Below are 25,291 nucleotides of genomic sequence, written 5' to 3'. Positions count from 1 at the left end.
TCACTGTCATTTCTATTGGAACAGTCACTGTTTAATATTAATGGCTCGTTGATCTGGACTTACAATAAGAAGTATTTAGTCACCAACAAGGTCGAAGTTTACTTCACAGTAATTGATGGAAAATATCCAACAAACTGATTTATTCAAGTATACAAATGATCTGGATGAATCTTGGACCTTCTGTAAAACAGTCAGAGAAACAATTTCACATCTTTTTAACGACTGTATTTATCTTCATCCCCAAAGTTATTCTGTTCATCTGGACGCTGCACTGTACAGCAGACACTACGATGTTAAGTTTGTGTTTGGGATGAACCAGTTTGTGTCTGAGTGTGTTGCTGGGTCTCCACTAGTTAGTCTGAGAACTGAAAGTGAATTTTGAATCAAATGTTTCCTTTCTTTCTCCCTCAGAGTGCAGACATGTCTGCTGCCAGCAATCTGCGATCTGAAGATCAGTTTCGGTGCTCCATCTGTCTGGATGTGTTCACTGATCCAGTCTCTACACCATGTGGACACAACTTCTGCAAAACCTGCATCAGTCAGCACTGGGACATGAATCAGAGCTGTCAGTGTCCCATGTGTAAAGAGACTTTCTCCACTAGACCTCAGCTGAGGGTCAACACGTTGTTCTCTGAGATGGTTGCTCAGTTCAGACGTGAAGCTCAGCAGAAAGCCAGCAGCAGCAGCTCAGAGCAACAAGCTGCCAAACCAGGAGAAGTTCCCTGTGACGTCTGCACTGGAACCAGACTGAAGGCCCTGAAGTCCTGCCTGGTGTGTCAGACCTCCTACTGTCAGACTCACCTGGAGCCTCATCTGACAGTGAAACGTCTGAAAAGACATCAGCTGATTGATGCTGTGGAGAACCTGGAAGGCAGGATGTGCACGAAGCACGATAAACTTCTGGAGCTGTTCTGTAAGACCGACCAGACATGTGTCTGCATGCTCTGCTCTGTTTTAGACCACAAGAACCACGAGTTTGGTTCTCTGAGAGAAGAATATGAAGGAAAGGAGGCAGAGCTGGAGAAGACAGAGGCTGAGATTCAGCACATGATCCAGAAGAGACGACTGAAGATTCAGGAGATCACAGAGTCGGTGAAGATGAGTAAAGATGCTGCAGACAGACAGAAAGCAGAAGGTGTTCAGGTCTTCACTGCTCTGATGGAGTCTGTTGAGAGACGCCTGAAGGAGCTCATGAAGGAGATCGAAGACAAACAGGAAACTACAGAGAAACAGGCTGAAGGTCTCATCAAAGATCTGGAACAGGAAATCTCTGAGCTGATGGAGAGAAGCTCTGAGGTGGAGCAGCTCTCACGCTCTGAAGACCACCTCCACCTCCTCCAAAGCTTCTCCTCCCTGAAAGCTGCTCCACCCACCAAGGACTGGACAGAGGTCAGAGTTCATCCACCATCATATGAGGGGACTGTGGGGAGAGCTGTGACTCAGCTGGAGGAGACACTCAGGAAACTCATGAAGAAGAAGCTGTTTGAAGCTGAGCTGCAGAGGGTCCAGCAGTATGAGGTGGATGTGACTCTGGATCCTGATACAGCAAATCCTGAACTCATCCTGTCTGATGATGGAAAACAAGTGTATGATAGTGATGTGAGGAAGGAACTTCCAGACAACCCAGAGAGATTTTCTCAGTGTGCTTGTGTTTTAGGAGAGCAGAGTTTCTCTTCAGGCAGATTTTACTTTGAGGTTCAGGTTAAAGGAAAGACTGACTGGGATTTAGGAGTGGCCACAGAGTCGATCAACAGGAAGGGAGGAATCACAGTGAGACCTCAGGATGGTTTCTGGACTGTAGTGCTGAGAAATGGAAATGAGTACGAAGCTCTTGATGACTCTCCAGTTGATCTCTGTCTTCATCCTGGTCCTGAGAAGGTGGGGGTGTTTGTGGATTATGAGGAGGGTCTGGTCTCCTTTTATGATGTAGGTGCTGCAGCTCTGATCTACTCCTTTACTGGCTGCTCCTTCACTCACAAACTCCACCCATATTTCAGTCCCTGTAACAATGATGGAGGTAAAAACTCTGCACCTCTGATCATCTGTCCTGTCAATCAAACTGAGTCGATCAACGACTGATTTTATTGGATGAACTGATTGATTTTTATTGAAGGGAACAAATGAACATACTGAGTGTAAATCCTCTACAGTCTCCATGTTTCTATAGAATCTGATCATCAGGACTCTGATTCACACTTTGATTCTCATGGAGTTTGATTTGAACAAAATGTGACAGGTGAGACCTGAGTCTGGGAACCGCCCCTGGTGGGTGGAGCTGGTCTTTGCCCCTTTCATAAGCTCAGGTGTGGGCAATTAGGTATTCCTCTAGCAAACCTGAAGCTGCAAGTGCTTGGTCCAAGCTGGGCAAGTTGGTGTTTTTGATTCCTTTTCCATGAAAGCTTGATGCGGGTGCCCCTAAACTTCTGTTAGAACAGTAGGTTACACAAAAATGTACCCCTTGAGCTCTGGCTGTTGGCAGCTATTTACAGTTATTTGCACCCTTGTAGGTGGGAAACATTGCGTTCCAGTGAGAGCAGTGTAGTGGACTTCACCGCCACTGACCCCACATTTATTAGGCTGTGACGCGAACTTGTGGACAGGTAACGAAAACAATACAGTAGAGGGATATTCCTATGTTTTACTGTCCAGCGTAAGTCATCTCCTGCCTTTTATTTACAGAGTACCGAGCTGCTGCTTTGCCAAGTGGATTTCTGGCTGCGGGCAAAAGACCCGACACGTCACTGAATTTTAAACTGTTTTAACCTGGTGTAATTCGACAGACTGACTGCTGCAGCTGTTGATTGTGTTTGTTTCTTGTTTTATTTTTTTTGTATCAGTAGGCACCACAGATACTGATTCTTTTAGTATTTTAACCCTTTTTTTAATATATATATATTGTCACGGACGGTGAAGGCGCTGCGTGGAAAACAAATCCTTTTTCCTTTTTTGTCTCGCCGCTTTTGCATGCACAGCGGTGGGCCTGAGTGAAGACAGCACTGAAGATTTGCCTTTTTCTATAGTGTAGTGCCCATTTGGGGTTATGTGTGAGTTCCTTTTATATTCAGACAATGCAAGCCAAAGGCTAGTCCTTGGCTAACTGATTTTACCAGAGCCACTAGAAAAGAATGTAGAAGATGTGAAAGATGGTGGAAAAAAGATAGGCGCTTCCATAGAGACATACAGCCTAAGACTAGCTGGAAAGTCTATCAGAGAGCAGTAAAGGCTGCCAAGCACTACTATTTTTCTCAACTTATTGCTGCCAGCTCGCATAACTCTCGTGTTCTATATAACACTATAAATTCTGTAATTAATCCGGAAGGCTTTTTTCTTTTGCACTCTTATGCGGTTATGTGCAATCAGTTTCTTAATTATTTTGTGGACAAGGTTGCTAGTTTGACACCTCCGACTCTACCTATTGCTGACACAGCCATGCATGGTTCTTGCTCAAGTCTGTTCTTTGCCTTTCTACCAATTGTTTTATCTGATTTAGAGAAATTTGTGTTGAATGCTAAACCGTGTGGCTCTCCAAATGACGTTGTTCCTCCCCGTTTTCTTAAAAAGGTATTTCCTATCATTGGACCACACATTTTGAACATTATTAATACTAGTCTTTTGTCTGGTCAAGTACCTAGGGAATTTAAGCATGCAGTCAAACATCCTTTACTTAAGAAACCGGGCTTAGACAGTTCAGTCATATCAAATTTTAGAGCCATCTCTAAGCTTCCCTTTCTTAGTAAGATTCTGGGAAGGATTGTTTATACGCAGTTGATGGACTACTTGAATGACTCTAAATTGTCAGAAATCTTTCATTCCGGCTTTAAGCCATTCCACAGTACAGAGACAGCCCTCGTAAAAGTTATGAATGACATCCTGATAGCCACAGACCATGGTAAATATGCAGTGCTGGTCTTGTTGGACATGACCGCTGCATTTGACACAGTGGATCACGATTTGTTGATCTCCCGCTTACAGCACTGTGTGGGAATTTCTGGTTCGGCACTTTTGTGGTTAAAGTCCTATCTCTTAAATAGGACCTTTTGTGTTAAGTTGGGGTCGGCTTCATTCTCTGTGGCCCCTCTGCTTTGGGGTGTGCCACAGGGATCTATTCTTGGGCCATTATTGTTTTCACTGTACCTTTTTGCCTCTTGGCGCGATTTTTTCCGGAAACATAAAGTGCCAATCCATCTATATGCAGATGACTGCCAGCTTTATTTATCTTTCAGTCATTCTGATAGTTTCCCAACTCGACCTCTGCTTGACTGCCTTACTAATGTCAAAGCATAGATGGCAAAAAACTTTTTAAATTTTAATGATCGGAAGACAGAAGCAATTTTATTTGGCCCAAATCGTTCTTCTCATACTCCAGATGTTGTTCTTGCAGCTTTGACTTCCCAACTATAGAGTTCGATCACAAATCTTGGAGTTAAAATTGATCGTTCCAAAGCGCCGATGCTTTGGAATAGCCTTCCTCTCCATATTAGACAGGCTACATCAGTGCCAGTTTTTAAGTCTTTATTAAAAACCTATTTTTATTCCCTGGCTTTTAACTCTGTGGGTAACTGATTTTTTTTTAATTGTTATGTCTGGTTTTTTATTACTATGTGCATATTAGTATTGTACAGCACTTTGGTCTACCAGGTGTGTTTTTAAAGTGCTATATAAATAAATGATGATGGTGTAATTCGACAGACTGACTGCTGCAGCTGTCGATTGTGTTTGTTTCTTGTTTTATATTTTTGTTCACTGAAAACTGATAAGACGGATAATATTCAAAGAACTCTGTAGAGGTTCATGCATCCATGTTCTCCACCTGCAGGTGTGGAGGAGAAAGGTGGAGCACAGACTGCTGCATCCTTCCAGTCACATCATTTTGATGATTATATTTCCATGTTGTGATGATTTGGGTTAAAGAGAAACAGAGTTGAATGGCTGCAGTCACAGCATGAAGAAGATGCTGAAGCTGAGCTGTCAATGAACATGTTTCACTCTGATTTGATTTGAAGAATATAAAGTGTGTGTGGCTGCTGACAGCTGCAGTCTCTGTTAGTCTGCATGTTCAATACACACACAACTTTCCCCCTGAGGCAACGATCCAGCAACAACACAAAGAACAGCTGCAGACACACACACACACTGTTAAAGAACACTTTACTGTTTTTTATTGTTTTAAGGTGGAATTCATCCTTCTTCAGTAACAATGATTTGAGGTCACTACCAGTGACTGCCGTGGATTTAGTTAAAACATACAATATACTGAAACATATTTTTCTTTACTCTTTTAAAAGAGCTTTGATCACAACATCTTTGAGATTTGCAACGTTTTTTCCCCCCAATCAGTTTTTCTGCTTATTTTATCTGGTTTAACTAACAAAGGTTTAAAATTTAACTCTTAACCTGATTTAAACTCCTTTAATTTTTCAGTAACTCAAACTTTTAATTTATTTCCTTGTTTAATGTATTATTTCTTTATCCTGGTTTAATTTTTGCTGATCCTGTTTAACTAGTTTAACCTGGCCTTTGACCTATTAATTTTAACTTAACTGTACTCTTGTTTTGACCTTTGACCTACTTATTATTATTATTATTAAATAAAATGACCTCCAACAAGAAAGCCTCATTTCTGCTGTTTAACAGTGAAGAATGTAAAATAATGCCAAATTACAAAACTCTCAGCTGTGTCTCTAATCAAACCTCTGTAACTTTGCTCTGCTTCACTTTAGCAGCATCAGGTAATGTTCACATGTATATTCATGGTTTTCTTTCATTTTTGATCTACTGCAGAATATTTTAAGGTTATCTGCTATAAAATCCCAGGCCAGGAAAATCTCCTTCATGTTTTTTCTGTTTTATCCTCAGTTACTTTGACACAAAGGCATCTGCTGTGATGCTCACACTTTTGATAACGTCTCGCAAGTGTCAGCTTTCTTTTTATAGATGTGAAAATATGGAAATGTACTGATACGTGATCAGAATTATATTTCTGATTGAGGCAAAATTTCCCCACTTAAAATTAAATTGAATCGAATCAAATCAGGACCTTGTGAATCAGACCCAATCGATTCTAGAAATCAGTGACGATACCCAGCCCTAAAGCTCACTACTAGCCTGTAATACACATACTGGTATTTGAAATTACATGGTGGTGGATAAAAAACTGTCATTTTGTCAGAGAGATTTTACTCTATGTGGTCAAGCAGCATCTGTGCAAGGCACAGTTCTAAGTACAATGTTTCACTGAAACGCATGTTTCAGTTATGATTTTGTTGGAAGCTGATTTTTTAAAATGATTTTTCTTTGGAAGCTTTAGAGTCAGATTTACTGACGTTTGCAGCAACTGAAACCCTGAGACTGAAAGCTGTGGACAGGAGTATTTTTGCAGCTGATCTGCATATGGATTTGTAGGACTTTCACTTTCAGAAGGAAAATATTTAAATCAGCACACAATTTACTGCAAACTGCATAAAACCTAACAGTTAAAACACTGTGTCTTTGTCCTGTTGTGATAGTTGCTGCTAGGAGAGCTGAGCTGAAGTAAAAATGAAAAGGCTGCAATACATCGAAGGACTGATGCATGAATTATGAAAGCCTTGGTCAAGATTTTTTTCTTAAGTGCTTTTATTCTTCTCAGGACATGAAAAAAAATGTTCAACTCTTTTTTTCCCAAAAATATGTTTTTTTATAAAGTTATAAACTTGTCCACTCCAGTGGACTACATGCGCCCGAGCACTTAGCATGAAATACTGTGAATTTACTGTAAAAATGAATTACCTTGTGTTCTATTGTAAATATACAAACACTTGTTTGCTTGTATCCTTTGAAAAACATCTCAGCAATTTTTTGGAACTTTCAACTCATATAGCCCCAATGTTTGGGCGTAAATAACAAAACCAGTCAACAGTCCTAGCTGTGAATCCTACACCTGAATATGGCAAACTATCTCCAACAAGAGAAACATTTTTTAGTCTACACAGTTCTAAAACGATGCAGGACAGTATTACATCCACATCCAAAAAATGAAAAAACACTCGGATGTACCACCTCTTGTTTCGACGTCTGTGGGGGTACATTGCCAGACATTGGTCAACAAGATCAACCCCACCCATGTGTTGATTGTAAAGGGCCACAAAGAAGGGCTTTTGGACCATCATCATCTTTTTTTCCTTCTTGACCCATCTGTTGGTAACATCTTCAGGGGATTGGCCAGCACAGGACGAGACCATGTGGATGACAGAACTGTCGAACCAGTTCTGTCATCCACTGGTTCGACGCTATAGCCTGTCAAATAGCCTGAGGTTCCTGCTCTCACCCATACCTTCACTCCCTGGACTTATCACTGGACTTATCACTGAACTCACTATCACTGCACTCATCAATGAAATCATCATCACTTGAGCTGGATGGAATTTCCTGGACTATTCTGTATGCTGCCTTACTCTTTGCTGCATTTGAAGTCTACAAAATATGATAAAATAATTATTATAGTAACTCAAACTACAGCTGGTCTGCACAAAAATATATATTTTAAATGAGTAGCTTATAAATTTAACAATTATAAGCTTACTTATAACCAAAACAGTCCCAAGAAACAGTGAAACAATTTATGACTTATGTTAAAAAAATATAGTGGGTAATGCATGATGTCCACTTCAGTGGACACATGGTTAATCGTAGTTTTCTACATATTAGACATAACAATTTCTTGTTCCAAACAGATAATATCCTTCCCTAGATGTTACTGCATATCATCATATTTATTTTACCTGTTGGGCTCTTTTAGTTTAGAAGGATTGACAGGATATGCCAGCAGTGGTCGGCAGGGGTGACAGTTTGTCTGCCATCTTTGATTCAGAGGAAATTTACTTGCAGTTGCACTAACTGAACACTGAATTGACCTCAATAGAGTATGGCAGCAGAGAGCACTCTAAAGGCTAATATGCAGTTCCACTATAGAAACCAATTCATTAAAGAGATATGTACGTTTTAGTAGCTGTCTACTCCAGTGACCACTATGCATCAGAGGGTTAATGCAAACTGAGCTATATAGTTCACAAAGCACATTTGAGTCATTTGAGTGGTGTGTACAGATCCAAACTTGACACTCACATGTTGTTACAGATGATTCACTTTGATACAAGAACGTCCTCAACCGGAGAAATTAACAGTGATCCAAGTCCAGCCACTGATCTCTGACCAAACATCACAGTGGACACTGCCCTTTCAAACTGCCCACCATGCAGACCAAATATGGCACAAATATACGGCCAACAAGGACAAGTTATTCCTGGAACATGCAGGTTTATACTGGGACACCTGGAGACGCAGTTCCTGAAAAGAACCAAGTGAAGTTGGTGGATCTGGAAATGATTGGAAAGCTCAAGGACATCATATAACGTGAGCTCTTGTTATGGCCACTATGCAGAAACTCCCAGGTCACTTCTCTCAATGAGGAACCTTCCTAAGGAAAATACCCCATTGGAACAAACCCCTCGTTTCTACAGCACTGACCTTTGACCTTCAGTTGTACTTCTTGCTGGCTGTCTTTTCGCCCACCTCTCTGGGAGATGTAGGTGTAGTTTCCACTGTGAGAGACTGTAGGCTTCCTCGGAGTGAGGCTGAGAGCAGCAGGCCCAAGAGGCCTTAAGAGTCTGACCCGTGGCCCTTCAAATAAAGCTGAAAAAGGCCAATGTATTATATTAAATATATAATTTAAACAAACATCAGAATGAACAATGAGCTGCTGTTAAGAACTCCCATGCCCGACGTCAATAACAATTGTTTGTACATGTTAGCTTTGAAAACATCACATTCTGTATGTTAGTTGGTTTAGATGAGTGATCTCCAGGATGAAGGATGAATGAGTGCAGAGGCCCGTTTCATAGACTGTTTAAGTGTGATGTAAACCTGGATTAAAAAACCCACATTTGAACACATTCATCAGTGGCTGTGACCATGTTAAAGGACTAATGCTGACGTGCTCTGACACTCATTAGCATAGAAAACAAAGTGTTGAAAGCACAGAGCCCTGAGGAGCTCCACTGGACGGCTCTGTTCACACAACTTACATTTAATTATTTCACTTTTATTTACATGGAAAACACCCTCAGAGAGAACAGTTGTTTCAGAGCTGCCAGCTTTATTGGAAAGATGAACTGAAATCATTTAACCTAAAATAGTTCAATTTATGACAAACTAACACGGTGAAATGTTGCAGGATTAAAATGTGTCGATGGATGAACTCTTTCAGTATAAGATCCAATAATACAAAACACATGAAGGTGAGGAGAAATGAATTTTAAAGTAAGTGTGATTTAAAGCAGACTGATTCTTTCCTGGTCAGGCTGAAGCTTTCACCGTCTGACGTCTGTAAAGAAACTGAAACACGTTCACAGTGTTTAGTTTTACTTCACAAACACAGAGAATCTGAACTACAGGCTGTGGGAGTTACACCTGACCCAGAGCCACACGTGTCACACAGCACACCTGTTCAGGTACACGTGTGACACAGTGGAGGTCAAACCTTTATTGTCCCCCTCTGTGCCACAAACACCAGATTAACCAGTTTCACTCATCATCCTTCTACAGTCAGATTTTACTGGTGCAGGTTTTATGAATCACCATCTGAGAACGTCTCTGATGTGGGCGCCACTCACAGGGATCACTTCCTGTAAAAGGGTCACATGACCTGTTACACGCCCCTTTGTGATGATGACAGCTCCGCCCCTTTCGTGTGAGGTTAAACCCAGAGAGCTTCGTGTGACCTCTGACCCTGATCACCAGTGTTAAGGTCAGTGAAGGTGAGATACCGTGTGACAGGAGGAGGAACGATAAAGTTTTATTTGTACGAACACGTAGAACAGGTAAAATCAGAACGAAGCAGGTGGAGCTCAGTCAGGGTGGAGGTGCAGACAGGTGAGCTGAAGGGGAGGAGCCAGTCTGGTCAGGAACTCTCTGTCTCCTCGAGTGAACCTCCTCACCTCTGAAACACACACACACACACAAACGACTCTGAAGGTTGCAGTCAGGTTGGGTCAGGGTGGTGAGGGTGGGGTTACCTTCTGGTCTCTGGTTGGTGCGTTTCCTGCAGGTGAGGCTGAGCGGCCGAATCATGACATCACTGCTGCACAGACACAACAGGAAGTGGAGGAGGAAGTCGTCAGCGTCCCCATCACACACCTGAGACAGAGACAGAGGTCATGTGACTGCAGACTCACGGCTCGGCTCTGTGGAAACGTCCTGCAGGACGTCTGTTTCTCTCTGGTGTCCCCCCACAGTGTCCCCACAGTGCTTCACTGTGTGGACGCTGTTCTTTGGGTTGTAGCTGCATCTTCTTCTCGTTTCACCTCCTCTGACCACAGGACGTTTCAGTCTGCAGGGTCTTTGTCCCGGTCGTCCTCAGCAGTGTGGCTGAAGGTGTCTGCTCTGCAGACGTGGAGCTCTGTGAGCTCACAGTGTGTCCCTGTGCAGCCTATAGAGTCTTTGAGGTCTTTGCTCTGACAGGCCTGTTCTGTACTGGGCGGCTCTTTGACTTTCTTCAGGTTTCACTTCCTGACACTCTGATAAGCTCAGATATCCACAATGTGAATCCTCACAAACGTCTGTTTCTCTCTTTTCACTCAAACCTTCTGACGTTTTTACACCGACTGTAAATATGAAGAAAACCCTCAGTTTGAACTTGAGTCTACAAACTGATCTTTGCAAAGTAAATAACAAATAACAGATATGAGTTAAAACCATAAATGGAAATAAGTGCTCATTACTCATAAAGAGTCTCGCGTCACAGTTTATGGAGTTAAAACGTGTTCTTGTTATTTTAAACAGGACGTCTCAGTTTAGACTCCACGTTTGTGTTTTTAGAAACTGTTTCTGTTTGATACTAATCTCACTTTCTTATGATTATAATTATTTTCTGCAGTAAAGGACAAAAATTAATATCCAGTTAACACAGCTCCACCTGTGGGTGGAGGGTCCCTGTGGGTTCTCCTGGTGTGACCCGAGTCCTAAATGCCTCTCGCTGTCCTGCCCCTCCCCTGTGGTCTCCACCCTCCATGTGGGAGGTGTGGCGTTGCAGTGAACATGGAGCTGGTCAGCCCTCCTTACCCCACACCACCTGCTGCTTCTTCAGGTCGAGTGGGTGGAGTCAGCGGCACGACCTGAGTCTCACTGAAACACACGGCTGTAAGGCCCCTCCCTCCTGTTCACGTGAGCCCAGTGTGGTCACACCTACAGACTTTTAAAGGTGGAAGTGGCCACGCCCCCAAACCAGTTCAGCAGTAAAGTGTGAGCAGACGGAGCTGTTACCAGGATGCAAACAGGATGTGCCCTTTCACAGTTAAAGCCTCAGAAATAAAAACATGACCCGATCTTAAATTTTTAAAGATAAAATAAAGTTTAAAGACGACGATGAGCACGTGATTCACCTGTGACAGGTAAATATATACACCTGACAGGTGGTACTGACCTGGCTCTGCCCACGAGGGAAGACTCTGATGTGACCTCTGACCCTGAGTGCTCTCTGAAGCCCCTCCCACTGAGCGTCAGCCAATCCCAGCAGAGCACGAACCAGAGCAGCTGAGAACCAGACGTGAGCCTCACCTGTCCCGTCATCAATCACCAGCCTGATCGAAGAGCAGAGCGACATGGTTTGATCATGTGACTGTCACCTGACTGATCCAGGTGAGTAACATGTATCAGCAGGTGAGCTCAACAGGAAGCTGCTCTTACTTTGCTGTGGACTGAAACACTGACAAGGTCGAGTGACACTGAGAGCTGCTGCAGCCCTGAGAGAGAGAGAGCAACAGGTAAACACACACACACCTGAAATCGTGAGCAGTTTACTCCAAAACTACACTTTACTTACGTGCACTAACACTAACACACCACCAACACGCTAACAACACATGAAGCACTCTGAGTACTTTCACTGCACCCGAGAAACTACAACTAAACACATCCTGTACACACTGTGTGTATTTTATGCAGTACCTGTGTGTACACGCTGCCACACAGCGAGCAGCTCCACTGCAGTTGCAGGAACAGGAAACACACCACGTGACCTTTGACCTGTCCCACAGTGCACCTCTGCTTGCTGCTCAGAGCCCACTCACCCAGGTGCATGATGGGAGCAGGAGGAGGAGGCTGGGCCGAACTGATAGAAACAAAACAAACAAATAAACAACAGCACGACAAACACGTGAACCAGACTTTACCTGCCCTGTAAACTTACCTGGTGTCTCCCAGGGAGACCACAGTTATCGAGCTGACAGGTAAGTACGTGCAGTACACACTTCCTGTCCTGAAACACACACACAGGTAAACCACACAGGTACATAACCATCGGCATAACTTTGTATTGAACATTGATGGGGGTCAAGATCTCTGTCTAAATAAATAAATAAATCTGGATACATTCCCAGAGGATCAAACAACTATTTTGCTGGTAACACCTGAAATGAGTAAAGAAAATCAGCAGCCTATTTATGCAAGATAATTCGTAATTTTATTGTTGGGTTACATTGGTTGGAAATGAGTCCAAATTAAGAGTCCAAACATTTATAAGCCTGTCTATGTGTGTCTCACCTGGACAGCCTCCTCTGGAAACCAGACAACAGCAGAGTGTTACCCGGCAACAGGCCAGGTGGGTAGGGGGTGTGGCTTAAGTCCAGGTACACCTGCAGACTCCTCCCAGCTTGGTCACAAAGAGTGAGACGCACACCTGCACACACACATTTAGCTAACAGTCAGACCTGAGACTAGGGATGGGTATCGAAAACCGGTTCTTGTTGAGAACCGGTTCCCAATGTTTCAATTCCTTGGAATCGTTTGCCATTTTTGCAAACGATTCCCTTATCGATTCCAGTCGCCCAGAATGACGTCACCACGTTGCGGAGCGTCATTTACCTGGCAGGAAACATGGCGGCTCAAACGCTCAAAAGTTTGTTTATACTTTACGAGAACGGATGGCAACAGGGCAACTTGCAATACTTGCAAAGTAGATTTTTCATTTAAGGGAGGAAACACTACGAATCTGCAAAAGCATTCGCTCACAAAACACGCGATGACTTTAAATGAATGTCGTGTTTTTAATTCCGCTCCGGACTCGTGAATCTTAACCCAGCAGCAGCGGTAACGTTTGCACGTCCTCTCCCGTTAATGCGGCAGGTAAATAATCAACTAACAGTGCATATTATGTTAGCGCGATCTGCTTTATTACAAAACCTGCCATTACTGTGCATTTAGGTGACCATGATGAGAGAGACAGACAGAGTCTTGCTGGCTCAGCTGCTGGCAGTTCTCGCTGCAGTCTACCGGTTGCGTCTCCTTTCAGGCCAGGATGAATGTCACCAAGCAGTAGTGATGGGATTTCCGGCTCTTTTTAGAGAGCAGGCTCTTTCGGCTCGGCTCACTAACAAGAGCCGGATCTTTCGGCTCCGAACCGGCTCTTCAGGTTGTTTTGTTGCTTTAATTAATTTATTATTACAATAATATAAAATTATGCACAAAAGGAATTACTAATGTAAAAAAAGTGGTTGTATTTATATATGTTTATATATATAAATATATAGTGGCACCTAGAGACACGTACAAACTCTAAAACGCATTTCTAGCGTTAACTGAACTTCAAAACAGAGCTACCTAGATCACTTAAATTACACAATTGAAAGCATATGTATATTGTTTGTGTATTTATACACAAGCACTCATATATATTCAAATAATTAATAATAACATTTACCTCTTACTACCACACACCGGTCGTTGGTACTTGCTGGCTTGTGCAGCCTCTAGGTAACAAAAGCTCAACACTGCGCCTAGCATTCTGGAGCACTTCTGTTGTCTTTTGTACATGTTTTGGAGTTTTTACGTGCTTCTGAGGCTACGTCCACACGTACACGGGTATTTTTGAAAACAGAGATTTTCCGTTTTCGTTTTAAAAAATAATCCCGTCCACATGTAAATGCAGAAATGAAGGAAAACGCTGCTAGGAGCATGCCAAAGCAACAGGTGTCGATATATTCCTAAACGTGTAGAAATGTTGGCCAATCAGAAGTCTAGAAGCCTCGGTGGGAAATAGTAAACAAAGATGGGGCATAGAAGCAGAACCGAGTCGTATGTGTGGAGGGACAGTAACTGTGTGTGTGTGTATGTGTAAGCATTTAAACACTGCAGAGAGTACAATTAACAGTAACAGTATTGTAGAAATTCGTTTTCTCCGTTTTCCTCATCCACGCGTAAATGCAAAAACAGAGTTTTAGAAAATATCCACCCTGAAAGGGATTTTTTAGAAATCTTCGTTTTCAAAAATACCCGGGTACGTGTGGATGTAGCCTGAGTTTTTATGTGTTTTGGAGTTTTTACGTGATTCTGAGTTTTTACGTGTTTTGAAGTTTGTACGTGCTGCTTTGTCTCTAGGGGCCACCGTAAATATACTTTTATTTAGTCACTCCACATAAAATGTAATAAATAAATCATATAATACAAAAACCAACTAGTCACTGTTCAACTTCTAACTATTTAAATTTTCAGCTTTTCCTTTTAAACAAATTTAAAATGAAACAACACAAAACACTGCAAACCACAACACAATTAAATATAAATTAAAATATGAAAAACAACATGCATATTCTCTGTCATATAGGCCTGCATGAATAAACTTTCTGAATCCTTTATCATCTGCAACTGAAAATAGTTGTGGATGATTACTATACCTTTTTAATGTTACATTGTTGTCCCTGGCTCTCTTTCTCTGTCTCTCCCTCCCGCTGTTCCTGTGTTACTGCGACTGTAACTACCGCCCCTCCCCCCTCTGCCCAGCGCAAAGCACAAGGCTCGCGTGCGGAGTGAAGTGGGAAAAAAAAGTGCGAGAGAGAGAGAGAGGGTGAGAGAAAGAAAAAAAACCCACGGCTCGCGATAAGGAGCCGGCTCGTGTCGTTCACTTCAAAGATCCGGCTCTAAGAGCCATTTCGTTCGCGAACGACCCATCACTACCGAGCAGTGACTAAGTTTGTGGTCAAAGCCTTGCACCCATTTGCCACAGCAGATGCTCCCGATTTTCGGTAAGTGAAGGTGTTTAATTGTAGGCAAGGACATTACTGGATATTCTTGTGTAATTGCTACAGAATAATTTATGTTATAGTACAGAAGAATATTTATTTTATTATTTTACATTTACATTTTCTTTTCCTGGGGACCCTCTAACACCCCATTCTCTTGAGATCGCACTGTTGGGTTTGTAAGGCCATGTTACTCCTAAATTTCTATCTTGTTCAAAGAGAAGATAAAAACAAAGTTCTAAGCTAATCCACCCGAGTGTTCTCCTTTTTCAAAAGAATCGATAAGAGAATCGATAAAGAATCGAATCGTTAAACAGAATCGAAAATGGAATCGGAATCGTTAAAATCTTATCAATACCCATCCCTACCTGAGACTCATACCTGAAGCACTGACGCCTGCAGTTCCTCTAGTGTCCAGCAGAGGCAGCAGTGAGTCAGCCCCCATGGACCCCCATGTTAAAACTTCACAGCAGAAAGCAAAAGCCTGATACACAAACCACCTGTGTGTTTGTACCTGAGTGTGTGTGTCCAGAGTGGGCAGTCCTGTTGTTCACACTGATCCTTTCAGACACCACACCCTGAAAACACACCAGCTCTGAGCTGAAACACACACACACCAGTAAGAGTTTAAAGCAGGCTGGAGCTGCAGTTCCTCAGATGGCCACAGGGGGCGACTCAGTGAGGGATGAGCAGTTTACCTGCAGTCTAAGACCTCTGAGACAGACAAGACTGTGGGTGGGACGGCCTGAAAACAGAGAGAATAGAGATGGAAAATGTGACGTCATTCAGGGGTAAAACCGCAAAGGATTCTGGGAACGAGTGGCAAGCAGTGCTAGCACACGCAGGCTTTCACATGAAAACAGTCACACAGTAAATAAAAAGAAACACAGCCACGGGAAGCCGACGGGTAAAGAGATCGTTTTTTATCGGATGACGTCGTGGAAGAGAAATTGTTATATATGTTCCCAAGGCTTGTTTTGAAGCAATCAAGTGATGAGTAACTGTTTTCCAGTAAGTTGAGTTCCAGTGGGGGGTTTTTTGTTTGTTTTTGTATTGATTTGTTTTTCATGAAGCAGCTAATAAAGCTGATGGATTTTTACAATTTTGCCTCTTTCTTGTCAGATTCTATAAAAGAATGAAACAATAATGCCAGTTATAAATAAAGACAATAAATTGAATGAATTACGAAACACTCATTTTATTTCTATTAGACGGTAAATGGGCTGCATTTGTATAGCGCTTTATTTAGTCCCTAAGGACCCCAAAGTGCTTTACACTACATTCAGTCATTCACACACTGGTGATGCTACATTGTAGCCACAGCTGCCCTGAGGCGCACTGACAGAGGCGAGGCTGCTGGACACTGGCGCCACCGGGCCCTCTGACCACCACCACTAGGCAGACATGGGGTTAGTATAGGGGTTAATATAAGGATATTTGGACAGCCAGGAGGCAGACTGGGATCGAACCACCAACCTTCTGATTAGTGGCTGACCTGCTCTGCAGCCCCAGCTACAGCTGTCAAATGGAATAGTCCAAATCACCAAAGTAAACTGGACCTGGGCTGGTTGCAGGGATCTGAAGTTACTAAACATGTTGTGAGTGTATGCACTCACACTTAGGACCATATAATAACAAATATGTGCGTCATGAAAGTCGGGCAGCACGCTAACGGCCTTACTCCACTCTGTATGCTCGTATGGTTCACTCCTTTGAGTTTTTCCTCATACTTTTTTTTTCTTTGCCATTTCATCAACTCTGTCTTTGTACAGACCTGCTGTGTTCTCTGTCGTCTGTTTTTGGGGCAAATAAAATGCAAGTAGGGATTAAAACCGCAGAATTGCTGATTACTTGTGCTGGAAATGCTAGCGCTTGATGCAGTGTTTTGATTTTGTTCCCACTTGTACCCACAATGCAATGCACAAAAGTCACGTGGTCTGTCAATCTCTTAGGGGTGCAACGATACTCGTATCGATATTGAACCGTTCGATACAGTGCGTTCGGTTCGGTCCGCATGTGTATCGAACAATACAACATTTTTAATTTATTTTATCAACTTTTCTTCTGACGATGCTGTGTTGAGAGCTCAGTGGATCTGCGTTCGACTACTCCGCCTAGGCTGCACTGTCGAGCGCAGATCCACTGAGCGCAGCGCAAGCTAGCAAGACAGAAGCTAAGCTCATTGCAACATGGCAAATTGAACCTCCCCCGCCCGCATTCAGATCTGGCTTTTGGAACTATTTTGGTCTTCATGTGAAGCATGACCCTGAAGGTAAGCGTGTCATCGACAAAAGTAAAACAGTATGTCGGATGTGCCACGCAATGCTCAATTACACTGGTGGGAACTACTGCGTTAGCGCAGTTAGCTTGTTAACGTGTTGACTCCGTCCAGCCCCACGTACCGGTCGATCCGCGGTAGCTCGTTAACGGAGATTTGCCGTGTTGTGGTGTTAACGTCATTTCAGATTAAGCTGACAGCACTAGTGGGAACACAATGAATATGACTGCACATTTACGCCGACATCATCCTAGTGCAAAGACAAGTGGAAGCAGACAAAAACAACAAGCACGCATGCTACAGACTTTACCCGAGTCATTTAGACAGCTGTTAGCACATGATTCTCCTTATGGGGACCTGATATGTTTAATATGCTGCTGGGAATATAGCCCAGAAGAAGCGTATAGTATAGCTTTTATTTTGGAAAGAGCCATTTCTCTGTAATAAACTCTTTTCCAAAGATGAGGGATTTCTCGATCAGATAGATGTATTTTTTTATTAGTTTGTTGTTTCAGCAACATTAAATTTAAAAACTGTAATTTTGAGTTAAAATATATATTTATAATTTTAATAAATGACAAATTAAATAAGCATGAACATTTTTTTGTATCGAAAAAATATCGAATCGTGACACCAAAGTATCGAACCGAACCGAACCGTGAATTTTGTGTATCGTTGCACCCCTACAATCTCTATAAAAAAGTTTAAGGGTCCTGGAGGAAGACGGGGAACAAACCAAGTGTTACCTGTTTGCAGGTTGGCAGCAGCAGTGGGCGTGTCAGAGTGTGGAATCTCCAACCACGTCTGATTTGTAGGGTTGACTCAGCGTGGAGATCCACCCCACTGCGCCCAGAAACTCCACAGCCAATCAAAACACTGGGATCCTGATTGACAGACACATGGGCCAATCAGCTGCAAGGATTCAGGTCATATCAACTCCCCCACAAACAGGAATGTTCGGTGTCATCTGCATAGCAGTAAAAATGTAAGCTGTGTTTTGATGATACTGCCAAAAGCAAGCATGTATAATGTAAACAGAACTGGTCCTAGCATTGAACCCTGTGGAACTCCATAAATAACCTCAGTGTGTGAAGAACTACAGATAAAGCTGAAAAACGTCTGTGTTCATGTGTACTAATATCAGAGAGCAGAGACCGATGAGGCAAACCTCTGGCCACGCCCCTTAGTGACATCATCAAAGCTGGGTTGATACCTGAGTGTTAGCGGCGATGAGTCTGTAGAAACATCCAGGCTGGAGGACAGGAAACCACCGCGAACACACACCTGAGAACACCAGCACCACCTGCACGCACACACACACACACACGTAACTGTGTATCCAGGTGAGCTCAGGTAAACCCACACAGGTGCGTCTCTCACCTTTTTCTCCTGCTTTTGTTCACTTTCTTTCTCTGTCATTGGTTCATTCTTTGGGTCCCGCCTCCAGCTGACCACTGGACCAATCACAGCAGCTTTCGCTGAGAAGCACAGTCTCAGCCCTGCCTCCTGATCCTCTGCCTCCGCCCCTGTATTCCTCCAGGACACACCCTCCTTCTGCTCCACCCTGATCACCATGGAGACACAGTGCCAGGGGTTGCCGGAGTCTGCTTCTTCTTCTTCTCTTCTCTTCCTCTTACTCCCAGCAGTCTCTTCTTCTTCTTCTACTGTCTGCTTCCTGGCAGTGACATCCCCTCCTGGCTCCTCCCCCTTGTGTCTCATGTGTGTCTCCATGGCAACAGATGGACTCAGGATGTGCAGGTGGTCCAGAGAGAACTGCAGGTAAACCCTGTGAATTGAACCCAGCTTTATTTAACTCATAATGTTTACAACCAGGAAGGAAGCTCACATCCTGAACCAATCAGACACCCTCTTACATCACAGAGAATGGACCAATGAGCAGTCAGCATGCTGCAGGTTGTGTGTGTGTGTACCTGCAGTGTTTGTGTGTGATGAACCTGTCCTGGTCCAGGTGTTGGTAGGAAGGGAAATCTGATTGGAGGAATCTCTCTGTCACCATGGTGAACTGCACCACACCCACCAGACAACCTGCAGCACACACACACACACATTAAAGAATAAAGCTGTGTGTCACTGTGTGTGTGTCTGTGTGCGTGCATTGTACCGATCCAGGCGCTGTTAAAGACCGCCCTCTGCGCTCCCTCCTCCTCCTCGCTGCCCTCCGTCAGCACGCAGGCTGCAGCTCCCGTGGCGTCTCTCAGCTGCATCGAGTGTTTGAACTCAGACGTCTGTGACGGCAGCTCCAGCACGCCGACCAGCAGCAGGGGGCGCTGCCTGACACACAAACCGGCAAAAATCATTGGTACGTAATCACATGACTTCATGTGGGGAGCTGCTGTCACCTTACCTGACAGCGTCTCCACCCTGAGGCTTGGAGGACAGAGTCCTGCAAGACCAGGACAGGAACCCGTTGATCTGGGAGGAGGTCAGGTTGGAGCCATCAGGGGGCAGCAGAGAACTCAGAGGGGCTGAAGACCAGCAGTCAGTCTGCAGGGACTCCAGGAGCTCCGACACACCGAGGTACCGACGGACCGCTGAGGACACGCTGTACTGCAGGGACACAGAGCACACTGAGCATGCTCCACCCTCACCTGTAAGGAAGACATGTGAGAGTGGGACCTACCTGAGTCACAGGACAGGTGTGAGGCTCGTCCAGCATCTCAGAGTAGATGTCTCTGCGTCCTCGTCCTCCAGCTCTGCTCAGAGTCTCCATCAGCCTCCAGGACAGCAAGCACACACACTGCTGCCTCCACACACCTTGGACCAGACTGAGGACCAAGACCAGGACAAGAACCAGGACCGGGACCAAGACCGGGACCAGGAGCAGGAAACAAGCCAGAGCCAGCGGAGGACAGGAGGACAAAGGTTAGGCTCTCCTGTCTCTGACTGTGGACAGGTGGTGGTGGGTGGAGCCTCACCTGTGTGCCAGCTGCGAGCTTAGGTGACACGTCCACAGGTAATCGGACACATCTATGTTTCTCTGCAGCAGTAACCGTGGTAACGCCCTATCTCCCGGGCAGCGGTTGTCGGGTGGCGACCCTCCCGCCCTGCTGAAGGCCGTCACCCTCAGGCTGGAGCGCAGGCAGGTGCAAAGCATGCTGGGAGGGAAGTCCGGGCAGGGCCGGTACAGGAAGTGGGCGTGATGCAACTGCAGGATGAGGAACCATCAAACTTTATTAGTCGTGGCTGCCACGAACACAAACGGGCATGATGATGTCAGGTCATGTGACTCACCTCCACTCTGTCTCCCGCCCTCAGCTTCCTATTCGCCGCCGGCTGATAGGCCACGCACAGACCCACCTTCCCATCCAGCACGTAGAGCCCCGCCCCCTCACTCACAACTTCAGTCACCATGCCCTATCACAGCAGAGGAGGCTTAGTAATCAGCACACAGGTACAAACATGTGGTAGCCAATCAGAGCTCAGAGCGCTCTCACCTGGTAGCTGATGACTTTGGATTGCTTTCTCCTCACAGCTGATTGGTCCAGCTCCACCTCCTCATGCTCCGCCTCCTCACACTCGTCCTCAGCAGGCTGTGACATCAGCAGCAGGGACTCAGAGTGTGTGTGTTCCTGTGTGTGTTCCTGTGTGTGCGTGTAGTCGGCGTGCAGCTCGGAGCGCTTCGTCACACACAGGATGTTGTTTCCTCTCCAGCCTCGTAGCGTACACACACGTAGAGCTGTCACACACACGCTCTGCCCGACACACACACGCTGAATCCAGCTGAGCCGGCTGCTGTCCTGCACACACACACACACACACTGAGCTTCATCAGGCCGTCCCTCCTCACCATCATCATCCTCAGAGAGCTGGTACCTGTACGAGCACGGGCAGCGAGCGCGACTCATCCGTCAGCGTGAAGCAAAAGAAGGTCGTTCCTGCCACGGCCAGCAGAGGGCAGACTGAGCCCACCTTTCCGAACACGCTCAGCCGCTGACCTTTGACCCTGGAGCACACACACACACATCTGTCACACACACACTGCTCAGAAACTCCACTGCAGTTCAGAGGTCATGTGACCCACCTGTGCCTCAGCAGCCTGCCAGCCTCTCCGACTCCCACCACTCCGCTTAGCTCCACCCTTCCAGGAGCAGCAGCTAATCCCTGCTCAGCACCAGGACACAACAGGACAGGGGAGCCAATCAGCTCCAAGAAGCCTGCGGCCTCTTCCTGGCCCGATGCACTGTGGGGAATGTAGTTCCAGTGAGGGAGGAAAACGGGGCGATCGAGCCACAGGGGCGAGAGAGACAGGCACTGGATGAGAGAGAGAGAGACACGGGTGAGAGAGTGGCGGAGTCCTGGGTGGATGCTGGAAGCCTGTACTGATGATGACAGCTTCATCAGCTCTGATCTGCAGTGATGCCGTTTGTTTTAATAGCTGCATCAGATTAGATTAAACTTTATTGATCCCTCGGGTGCGTTCCTCCGGGAAAGTCAGTTTCCAATAGCCCAGCACCGACAGAGGTTACAGAGTGTGAGCAGAAATATACCAAATATCAGTGGTTCCCTGATAAAAACTTTTTTTGCTGGGCTCTTTTACAACATATTTTCTAGTCTTTGGCTTAGAATGAAGTTGGTTTGGAAACATATTCAGCGACGCTTCATCTCCTGCTTTGCGTTTGTGTTGGCGTCCCGTGTTAGCAGTGTCCAAGCATGGTTTTTTTGGTTTTTGTTCCCTTTTTATACCGCGCCACCCCTGCAATGCCTCTGCGCCCCCCTAGGGGGCGGGCCCCACACTTTGAGAAGGTCTGCTATATATACACACATATAAACACAAAGTATTTATAAATACAGAGTATTTATATGTGTGTATATATATAGGAATTAGATTTAATTTACGTTGCACATGAAAACCTGCAGTTTGTTGTACTCTGACCTCGTTACCCATCAGTTCTGACCAGATCCGGTTTAGTGATGCTGCAGTGAAGAGAAGCTCAGAGTCCTGAGAACTAACCAGCTGATGGACGATGACAACGTCAGGAAATGTTCCTCATGTTCAGGGTTTTGGCATGAACGCTGTCGCCCTCCTGTTACCTGTAGGTCCTCCACTGCTGTGCTTTCCTCTTCCTGCTGGGTTAAGGTTAGGCTCCTCCCCCTCTGACTCACCTCACACATGACGCTGCCGCTGGCGTCCGTCAGCCTGTACTCTCCGTCACGGCCTTCTCTCAGACAGCCAATCAGCAGCAGGTTGACCCTCGGCAGCGCCCTCTGACCCGGCACGGCGAGCTCCGCCTCCCTGGCCCAGGCTCTCTGCTGATTGGTGCTCCAGGACAGGTTGCTGACGCAGGCCAGGTGCTGCTGGGAGACGAGCTCGGAGACGGACAGCAGCCTGCGGACAGACGAGAGGACAGCGGTAAGGTCAGGTCACGTGACCTGCGACAGCGATGATGTCAGCGGGTGTTACCTGTAGCTGACAGGTAAGCTGTGGGCCATACACATCTGCTGCTGGATCGCCTGCACCGCACACATGCTCAGATCGAAGAGGCTGAGGTCACCGTGGTTACCTGGGAAAACAAAGTTTAAAAGGTAAACACAAACATAAACAACTGAAGCCCCGCCCACTGAGAACACCTGAAGTGGACACCAGAGCTTGTGTGTCAGCAGGTGGGACCACCTGAGGAAGCTGCTGCTGTTCATCCTCAGACTCTTAGTCCTCCCTGTTCTTCACTGACAGTCGGTCACCTTCATGGCTCTGACCTTTGAACCCCACTCACATCTACACACTGGACTGCACTGATGACACCTGTGAGGCAGGTGAGCCCTGCTTTCACTTTTTAAATAATGGTTTAAATAGTATTTGGTTTCATAAGTGAACATCATCATTAAGAATTTAAAGTACAGCTGATTTATCAGCCAGCTGTTTCGATCAAACAGAAACTCACCTGTCTGCGAGGGGGCGGAGCTACACACCACAGGACTCAGGTGTTCAGAGATGAAGGTGAAGATGTTCTTTAACCACAGGGACTCCTAAAGAAACAAAGCAGCAGGTCAGAGGTCACAATAATACATGTAAAACAGTCTCACATCCTTATATTCACTCTTTTCTCTATGGATTTCTGCTTTAGGATTCTCGGAACAGTGATTGGCTGCTGCTCTGCCTTACGTCATGACGCAGGCAGTACGTCCGCAGGGCTCTGCATGTACGTAGACTGTTATTTATCGCTCAGTTCGGCAAACAGGGACACACTGGGACTCACCGCCTCGGTGCTGGGCTTGACCCGGTCCAGGAGCTCCTGCAGGGGGTCCATGTCTTCGCTCCGGGTGCCGGTTTCTCCCCCTGCTGACAAACTCCCGCTCACGGCTTTCAAACAGCTTCCGGTCCTCCTCCCTCTTACCGTGGCCCCCGTGTTCCCGCCTCTTACCGTTCATAAAGCCGCCATGATGCCCTGCCGTCCAACTTTGTTTACTTTTGTTCTGTATTTTAAACAAATCATCAAACTTATTAAACTGACTAGTCTCTGCCCACGCAGGATCTCTACCGCGCATGTGCGGAACAGCTTTTCCCTACCGTACATTTCACAATAAAAGCCCTTCACGTCCACATACACTCAGTGGTCTCCTACCTCCTTTCCTAACCACTTTTCCTTGATAAAAACGTTTTGAGGTGGAGGAATGTGTTTAGGAAATGTGATAAGGTCTCAGGAAAGGTAACAACTGTGTTTGAACTACAAAACGATCACGCGACTCCAGCCCAGCGTGTTCTCAGCCTGATTAGTGCAGGTGTCTGTGAGGAACTTTCTTTTATTATGAAAGGGTCAGACTTCGTGCTGAGGCTCAGGGTCATGTGACTGACAGCAGCTTTTGCAGCTCACCTGACGCCACAAGGTGTTTCCTTTTCAGGAGGATGACACTGTGCGATCCTCGGAAATCTCAAACAAAAACACATTTCTGTCAAGTGGAAACGTTTTAAAAAAACATTTTTGGGGGTTGCAGAGTATAAATACAGATTTAATTGAAGGTTTGTCACAGTTTTTTGTTCAGTTTTTATCCAGGCTGGGGGTGTCTATGTGGAAAAATAGAGCATGGATGAGCGCATCTGTGCACACCAGTAATGCAACTTAAGCTTAGGGAATTGTAACCCCCTCTTTCATACAGCAGGTACAAGCCTTCATCAAGTCCATATCTGGGGACAACGTTAAATAAATCTGACCAGTCTATTCTGTCCAAGGCTGACGAGCGTCCAGTGATAATAAAGCTGCATCGTTAGCATCAAATCTCTCATGAATTATATCAGAACCCTTCTTATACTGTGAAACCTTTGATGCTTTGGTACAAAGCAAATCAAATGTGCGATCCAAGGGTCTAATCTTGATGCTAAACATTTAAAGTATTTTAGTGTCAACCCCCGTCAGACTCTAAACGATGAGTGTTCTGCAGGAGGTTCACCAGGTTTCACAGTACTCACTGCCTGTCCCTCAGTGGGTGGAGAGCCTCATTTTGTCAAAATAATTCCTGTAACAAAGCCTGTTTTTAATGATCTGGCATGGATGTTTTTGTTAATTACGTTAAATGTGGTCTCCAATATTTTTATGAAAATGACCATAAAAACATTAGTTTGGTGTTTGAGGGTTCAAGTGGAGCTGGGTTTACACAGTGGTGTGAACTGAAGTTAAGCTTAAGGTCACATTAGTGTTGGGCTGAAAGTAAAGAGTTCAGGTTAAAATGAAGTGTTTGGGTGTTCTGATTGGAAATCTCCAACTAGGGTTGATGATCATCAGTAACTGCAGAGGCCTGAGGTGCACAGTGGGGAAACTTAGTGAGTGTTGTTGGCAGCAGCAGGCTGAGCCTGTCAAGGTTGGAGCCAATCAGAGAAAGTTTGAGCCCTGAAGCGTCCACTGCAGCTGTCACCACAGGGTTTGGTATATAAAGGCCTGTGAGGGAGATTGATTTCTGATTGTGTTAATAATAGTTTTTATTATTGGTAAAAAACAACAACAGTGGTTTA

At 45.1% G+C, this 25,291-nt stretch overlaps 2 protein-coding genes across 4 annotated transcripts; one reads left to right on the top strand and one right to left on the bottom strand.

Moving 5' to 3' along the window:
• The first annotated feature begins 420 nt into the window (after positions 1 to 420).
• Positions 421 to 2,079, top strand: LOC134621539 (E3 ubiquitin-protein ligase TRIM21-like). Its single transcript, XM_063467959.2, has one exon. The coding sequence runs from the start codon at positions 421 to 423 to the stop codon at positions 2,077 to 2,079; it is 1,659 nt and encodes a 552-aa protein (XP_063324029.1).
• Positions 2,080 to 7,586: 5,507 nt separating this feature from the next.
• LOC134624311 (CST complex subunit CTC1-like) lies at positions 7,587 to 23,829 on the bottom strand. 3 transcript variants are annotated; one of them, XR_010093507.1, is made up of 26 exons: positions 23,544 to 23,829; positions 23,229 to 23,313; positions 22,751 to 22,850; positions 22,453 to 22,675; positions 21,371 to 21,600; positions 21,163 to 21,292; positions 20,784 to 21,086; positions 20,581 to 20,703; positions 20,265 to 20,494; positions 19,970 to 20,114; positions 19,694 to 19,896; positions 19,451 to 19,620; positions 19,260 to 19,374; positions 18,709 to 19,114; positions 18,542 to 18,631; positions 18,075 to 18,212; positions 15,749 to 15,795; positions 15,565 to 15,650; positions 12,577 to 12,712; positions 12,224 to 12,292; positions 11,983 to 12,145; positions 11,722 to 11,777; positions 11,459 to 11,615; positions 10,053 to 10,173; positions 8,506 to 9,976; positions 7,588 to 8,325 (listed from the first exon to the last, which is right to left on the bottom strand). XR_010093507.1 is itself a non-coding variant. In XM_063469285.1 (25 exons), the coding sequence occupies exons 1-25, from the start codon at positions 23,592 to 23,594 to the stop codon at positions 9,885 to 9,887; spliced, it is 3,669 nt and encodes a 1,222-aa protein (XP_063325355.1). In that variant the 5' UTR covers positions 23,595 to 23,829; the 3' UTR covers positions 7,587 to 9,884. The 3 variants fall into 3 exon arrangements, 2 of the variants coding, with proteins under 2 accessions (XP_063325355.1, XP_063325356.1); XM_063469285.1 differs by having other exon boundaries at positions 7,587 to 9,976; XM_063469286.1 differs by lacking the exons at positions 7,588 to 8,325; positions 8,506 to 9,976; positions 10,053 to 10,173 and adding an exon at positions 10,205 to 10,640.
• Between the last annotated feature and the right edge of the window lie 1,462 nt (positions 23,830 to 25,291).

The sequence above is a fragment of the Pelmatolapia mariae genome, linkage group LG3_W (assembly GCF_036321145.2).
Source record: "Pelmatolapia mariae isolate MD_Pm_ZW linkage group LG3_W, Pm_UMD_F_2, whole genome shotgun sequence".
Classification (NCBI taxonomy): Eukaryota; Metazoa; Chordata; class Actinopteri; order Cichliformes; family Cichlidae; genus Pelmatolapia; species Pelmatolapia mariae.
This window is presented reverse-complemented; position numbering and strand designations above follow the sequence as displayed.